Source organism: Ranitomeya imitator, chromosome 4 (genome assembly GCF_032444005.1).
Source record: "Ranitomeya imitator isolate aRanImi1 chromosome 4, aRanImi1.pri, whole genome shotgun sequence".
Classification (NCBI taxonomy): Eukaryota; Metazoa; Chordata; class Amphibia; order Anura; family Dendrobatidae; genus Ranitomeya; species Ranitomeya imitator.
In genome coordinates, this window is record NC_091285.1 from 448869780 (window position 1) to 448876707 (window position 6928).

General features: G+C 43.8%; 1 protein-coding gene across 1 annotated transcript in view; it reads left to right on the forward strand.

The window, feature by feature from the left end:
- LOC138676431 (putative leucine-rich repeat-containing protein DDB_G0290503) overlaps nt 1-5761 on the forward strand; it is a 176563-nt gene extending 170802 nt beyond the window's left edge. The window contains exon 30 of the mRNA XM_069765720.1: nt 4895-5761. Within this exon, the coding sequence (XP_069621821.1) occupies nt 4895-5313 (419 nt within the window). The 3' untranslated portion in view covers nt 5314-5761. The remainder of the gene's footprint in view (nt 1-4894) is intronic.
- The last annotated feature ends 1167 nt before the right edge of the window (nt 5762-6928 follow it).

Consider the following 6928-nt stretch of genomic DNA (forward strand, 5'->3'; position numbering starts at 1 on the left):
GGAGGACTGATCAATATAGAGGTATCAGGAGGACTGATCAATATAGAAGTGTCAGGAGGACTGATCAATACAGAAGTGTCAGGAGGATTGATCAACAGAAGTGTCAGGAGGACTGATCAATATAGAAGTGTCAATCAGAGACACTCGACCAGGCCTCGACCAATCAGACGCGGGATTTCTACGTCCTTTATGACATCATCGTCGCTGTGCCCGTTGCTGATTGGTCGAGGCCTGGCGGGTATTCTAGAATATGCATGTCCCCGTAGTATATGGACAATGATGATTCCAGAATTCGCGGCAGACTGTGCCCGTCGCTGATTGGTCGAGGCAACCTTTATGACATCATCATCGCCATGGCAACCATTATGACATCTACGTCGATACTGTGCCCGTCGCTGAATCAGAAACGTGAGATGTCTACGTCCTTTATGACATCATCGTCGCTGTGCCCGTTGCCGATTGGTCGAGGCCTGGCGGCCTCGACCAATCAGAGACGCGGGATTTCTACATCGATGCTGTGCCGGTCTCTGATTGGTCGAGGCCTGGCGGCCTCGACCAATCAGAGAGCCGGGATTTCCAGGACAGACAGACAGACAGACGGAAAAACCCTTAGGCAATTATATATATAGATGATGGTCCAACTCACAGCACCCTATATAGTATGATGGTTCCCCCTCAAATAAAAAAAAATCCCTATACTCACCTAATCCAGACTCCTCATCCTCAACAGTGTCTGTCTCTTCTATCCACTCTCGCAGTGGATGCTGTCAGCACAATGCAGTGACATTATTGCACCGCTGATGTCCCCTGCTTGGTGCTGGCCTCCAGCAGGCCACAGACAAACATGAAAGAGCCAGCGACTTTGTGCTCTGTCACAACTGTTAACAGTATGAGCATCTTGAGTACACTTACTCTGTCAACAACGTTGCAGACAAGGCGGCCCATGACTAGGCAGGCCCTTCGGGCATTTGCCAAAAATGCCAGATGACCAGTCTGGCCCTGCCATGCAACATTTTCCAGGTATTCACAAAATCCTGCAGCAAGCTTCACCCCACCCTGCTGACATGTGGGCTCTGCACATGCAGCTCCTATGTTTTGCTGTAGTGAGTGATGCTACACAGAATAGACAGGTTATGTAATAGAGTGCAGGGTAGAGTATGTCACCACAGAACAGACAGACCAACTGTTGAGGGGGGTTTATTAACAGGGGCAATATTCTCCTCGCAGGGAGAAAACAGTAGAATATAAATTGATAAAATAACTGTGCAAAAATAGAGAAGCAGTATAAGTTCCCAGACAGTCAAACAGTAATAAATGGAATTTCTGGGGAAAACACTTATCAGTCTGATGAGGACTTGCTTGTAGGGTCATCTTCTCCAACATAAACAGCGGCACTTGTCATCCCTCTGTTATCCATGGGCTGTGTAGTCTCTCTAGGAACCCTCAACCTAGGGTTTAAGGGGTTACTGTGGTAAGCAGAGGGGATGCTAGGCAAACGGGGTCCCCTGTGCTCTGAGTCTTTTGCTTCAACAGTGCAGCCTATCCCGGGAGAATGGTGTTCAGTCTATTTTTGGGTCTCCCAACAGGAATCGGGCGCTCTGCACTAATACCATGGGTACTAGGGGCCACTGTCTCTGCACGGGTCACTGTCTTTGCACGGGCATCAGGGCGCACCTCTCCAGCCACAGCAGAGTCCGCTTTCACGTACTCACAAGATGCAGTCTTTCTGGACAATCTCCCTGTATCAGTCCTCCGACCGGGAGCTCTCTCTTCCCCGGAGCGCAGCTGCGTGCTGTTCTGGCTGGTGTATCCGCTGCTCTCTCCGCTGCGCCCACTGCTCTCTCTGCTGCACGCACTGCTCTGTGTCCAGTACACGCTCCTCTAGCCCTGGAAAGCGTGCCCTTTCTCTCCCTCAGCTCGGCTTCCTTCCTGTCCCGGTCTCTAAGTCTGCCCCCAGAGAAACCTGCTGCACAGCTAAGTGGTTCCAGGCAAGGAGCAGAGAAGGTAACCCCCTTACAGTTATACACCAGGTGCTTCATCACTTGGCAGCCTCACTATGTCATCTAACATAATATACTTGTCAATTATAGCATTTAGAGTTGACCATTGTCAATTGTATATCAGATATTCCTCAAACTGACCTGTGGCATCTGCAGACATAGCCATATGTCAAGTTACAGAGCTCTACAGTAAGAGCCATATTGTCACCAATGTTTGACTATGGATATTACATGGCTGTGCGCTTGAGCACTTAGGACGGTAAGTGGATGCACTTTTGGCCTGCCATATAGTGATATACAGTGGGGCAAAAAAGTATTTAGTCAGTCAGCAATAGTGCAAGTTCCACCACTTAAAAAGATGAGAGGCGTCTGTAATTTACATCATAGGTAGACCTCAACTATGGGTGACAAACTGAGAAAAAAAAATCCAGAAAATCACATTGTCTGTTTTTTTAACATTTTATTTGCATATTATGGTGGAAAATAAGTATTTGGTCAGAAACAAAATTTCATCTCAATACTTTGTAATATATCCTTTGTTGGCAATGACAGAGGTCAAACGTTTTCTGTAAGTCTTCACAAGGTTGCCACACACTGTTGTTGGTATGTTGGCCCATTCCTCCATGCAGATCTCCTCTAGAGCAGTGATGTTTTGGGCTTTTCGCTTGGCAACACGGACTTTCAACTCCCTCCAAAGGTTTTCTATAGGGTTGAGATCTGGAGACTGGCTAGGCCACTCCAGGACCTTGAAATGCTTCTTACGAAGCCACTCCTTCGTTGCCCTGGCGGTGTGCTTTGGATCATTGCCATGTTGAAAGACCCAGCCACGTTTCATCTTCAATGCCCTTGCTGATGGAAGGAGGTTTGCACTCAAAATCTCACGATACATGGCCCCATTCATTCTTTCATGTACCCGGATCAGTCGTCCTGGCCCCTTTGCAGAGAAACAGCCCCAAAGCATGATGTTTCCACCACCATGCTTTACAGTAGGTATGGTGTTTGATGGATGCAACTCAGTATTCTTTTTCCTCCAAACACGACAAGTTGTGTTTCTACCAAACAGTTCCAGTTTGGTTTCATCAGACCATAGGACATTCTCCCAAAACTCCTCTGGATCATCCAAATGCTCTCTAACAAACTTCAGACGGGCCCGGACATGTACTGGCTTAAGCAGTGGGACACGTCTGGCACTGCAGGATCTGAGTCCATGGTGGCGTAGTGTGTTACTTATGGTAGGCTTTGTTACATTGGTCCCAGCTCTCTGCAGTTCATTCACTAGGTCCCCCCGCGTGGTTCTGGGATTTTTGCTCACCGTTCTTGTGATCATTCTGACCCCACGGGGTGGGATTTTGCGTGGAGCCCCAGATCGAGGGAGATTATCAGTGGTCTTGTATGTCTTCCATTTTCTAATTATTGCTCCCACTGTTGATTTCTTCACTCCAAGCTGGTTGGCTATTGCAGATTCAGTCTTCCCAGCCTGGTGCAGGGCTACAATTTTGTTTCTGGTGTCCTTTGACAGCTCTTTGGTCTTCACCATAGTGGAGTTTGGAGTCAGACTGTTTGAGGGTGTGCACAGGTGTCTTTTTATACTGATAAGTTTAAACAGGTGCCATTACTACAGGTAATGAGTGGAGGAAAGAGGAGACTCTTAAAGAAGAAGTTACAGGTCTGTGAGAGCCAGAAATCTTGATTGTTTGTTTCTGACCAAATACTTATTTTCCACCATAATATGCAAAAAAAATGATAAAAAAACAAACAATGTGATTTTCTGGATTTTTTTTCTCAGTTTGTCTCCCAAAGTTGAGGTCTACCTATGATGTAAATTACAGACGCCTCTCATCTTTTTAAGTGGTGGAACTTGCACTATTGCTGACTGACTAAATACTTTTTTGCCCCACTGTATGTATATTAGATGTTTTTAAATACCAGATTTTACTTGCTAATTCTGTCAGAATGAATGCCAGTTATTATGTTGACTAATTTATTTATATGCCGATAGCCTACTTATGAATGTGACTTGGCCCTCCAGTTATTATTGGACAATAGCCAAATGCATTTTTGTGCCTTTAGCTGTTATTTGCAGTAGGATGGTTTTTAACATAAGTTATTACACTGACCCTACTTTCCTTCTGTTTTACTATGCTGTGACGGTCTTAGGTAGAGGAGGGGACCTCAAACTGTCCCTGGAACTGGGACCCTAACTATCCATGTCCTGGGTCTGTTGATTGTAGAGAGGCCAGAGTCTTCGACCTTACTATGCTCCTGTTAATCCCTGGTCGGTCCCTTCCCCTACCCCATGGAGAGTGGGACAAATGCAATGCGAACACGACACAAGACAAAACAGGGATAACAGAAACTCTGTACCATACAAAAGCACCAACCAACAATATGAAGTATGATATAGACAGGGAGAACTAAACTAAATGGGAACAGGGACCAGGAGATAAACACACACACATACAACAGAACACTTCTCCAACTTGTCTCCAAAACACTTAGCTTTAGCACACAGAACAGGAAGACGAATCTCAAATAGCAACCACAACTATTCAGCACAGCATCTCCTAAGAGCAAGGAAGCAGAGCTTTCACGGACAAGACAGGGAGGGTCTGGCCAGATTTTATAGGAAGAGACAGAGTTAATGGCAAGATCAGAAGGAACTGAAATGGAGCTGCATGTTTCTGACCAACATAGAAAGGGTCCTTAACCTCTTCAGCACCAAAGGAAACCAAATTTATTTAATATGGGATCCAAAGACACAGGCTAAATGGAAGATCTGCGATTCACAATACACAGTGATGTTCTAAACCCCAGAATTCCCAGGTTGGAGTGACATACTCATGACATGTTTCTTACAAAAGTTTTATATTTCTCTATTTCTCTCTATTATGTAGCTAAGCTACGTTTCCAGCAGCAGGTCCAACAGATAAGAAGTATTTCGCAAACTGGTCACAAAAAAGAACCTACAGACCCTACTGTGCCCCGTTTATCTGGAGGCTCCAGAAATCTTCAGGAAGCCGAGTCAGGCAGCCAAGGATCATTAACATCAGTAACTGGAAACCAAACTCCAGAAGCATTCTGGTCAGACTCTGTTCAAAGCTCAAGATCTGCAACACCTATAAACACAAGTGCTACGCATTCTCCAGCGAGACTTAATATTCCTGGAGCGATGAGCAAGAGCTGGAGGAGTCACGCAGAGGGATCTCCGCTAAGTCCACGAAGTCAGGGGGAGATGGAGGGATCGGGTCCATTCTCACCTAGGGCTTCAGCACTTCTGTCCCCTAGGCCCTATCAGCCTCGAAAATTGACGTAGACAGAAAGATTTGGAGATGAGATTGCAGATTCAGAATAAGTCATTAATGTATTATACCATGACAAATATTGAATGATTTTGGTTTTACTCATTTATTTGTTAAGTAGCATGTATTTTTCACATGCATATAATCTCTTAGACATCTGCTTACTGAAGTATCACTTTAATAATTGTGTTATTTAATGAATGTCATGAATAGCATCCTAAAGGAGTGTTGTTGCAGAAGAAGCCCTGAAACATGATGTTATGAATGTTATTTATAGGTGCCAAGGCCAATTTGTGATGGATAAATATAGCATATACATTGCAAATTAACTTATTCTGTATATTTATTATTTTTCATACACAAGATTATTATACTGGGGTGTGAAATCACAGGTTTTGGCTATATAGTTGTATCTTCAGCTTGATTTCATGAATAAAGCAGACAATCAGGAGAGATTAAAGGATTCTGTGTCCTATCGTGCTCTTTTATTGGCCCATTTGTTTGACTATAGTCTCGTTCAGTTGACCAAGCTGTCTCACTACTGGATTCTTGAGATTTTATATTTATGCAAAATAAGTACAATATATTTCGATGAATTATAGAAAATGTCAGACATAATCAGTTATGTTAAGTATACCCCTCTATTACATATGTTTCTAATTAAAATGTTTATAAACATTAAATGTTTGATTTACCGTATATACTCGAGTATAAGCCGACCCGAGTATAAGCCGAGACCCCTAATTTTGCCACAAAAAACTGGGAAAAATGCAGCAGCTACCGGTAAATGTCAAAAATACAAATAGATACCAATAAAAGTAACATTAATTTAGACAGCAGTAGGTTAAGTGTTTTTGAATATCCATATTGAATAAGAAGCCCCATATAATGCTCCATAAAGTTTATGATGGGTCCCATAAGATGCTCTATATTAAAATATGCCCCATATAATGCTGCACAAATGCGGATTATGGCCCCATAAGATGCTACATACAGACATTTGCCCCATATAATGCTGCACAAATGTTGATTATGTCCCATAAGATGCTCCATGTAGACATTTGCCCCATATGCTGTTGCTGCAATAAAGAAAAAAATTACAGTAATAAATATGCGGCTCCACCCCTATGGGAGTGGAGTGGGGTCCATGTTCATTACTGTAACGAGCGGTACCATGTGACCGCTCACTACAGGAAGAAGCTGCTGGCGCCGGGGAACCAGGGACTGCCCTAGGAGCAGGTGGGTATGATTACACAGCTGCTGCTCCACCTCCCGTGCCGACCCCTGGGTATGACTCGAGTAGAAGCCGAGCGGGGCAATTTCAGCCTAAAAAAATGGGCTGAAATTCTCGGCGTATACTCGAGTATAAACGGTACTTTTTTTGTCTTATTCTAAATGCTATATTGTCTCTTTTTTCATTGCACAGTGCTAGAAGCCATCCAAGTGAAATTATAGCAATAATATTGACTATCCTATACAGTCAGTTTGTCAAATTATTTAATAAACTTTGAGGTTTTATATAAAACTAGCTGAAGAGCCCGGCGTTGCCTGGGCATAGTAAATATCTGTGGTTAGTTATAGCACCTCACTTCTCTTATTTTCCCATCACGCCTCTCATTTTCCCAATCA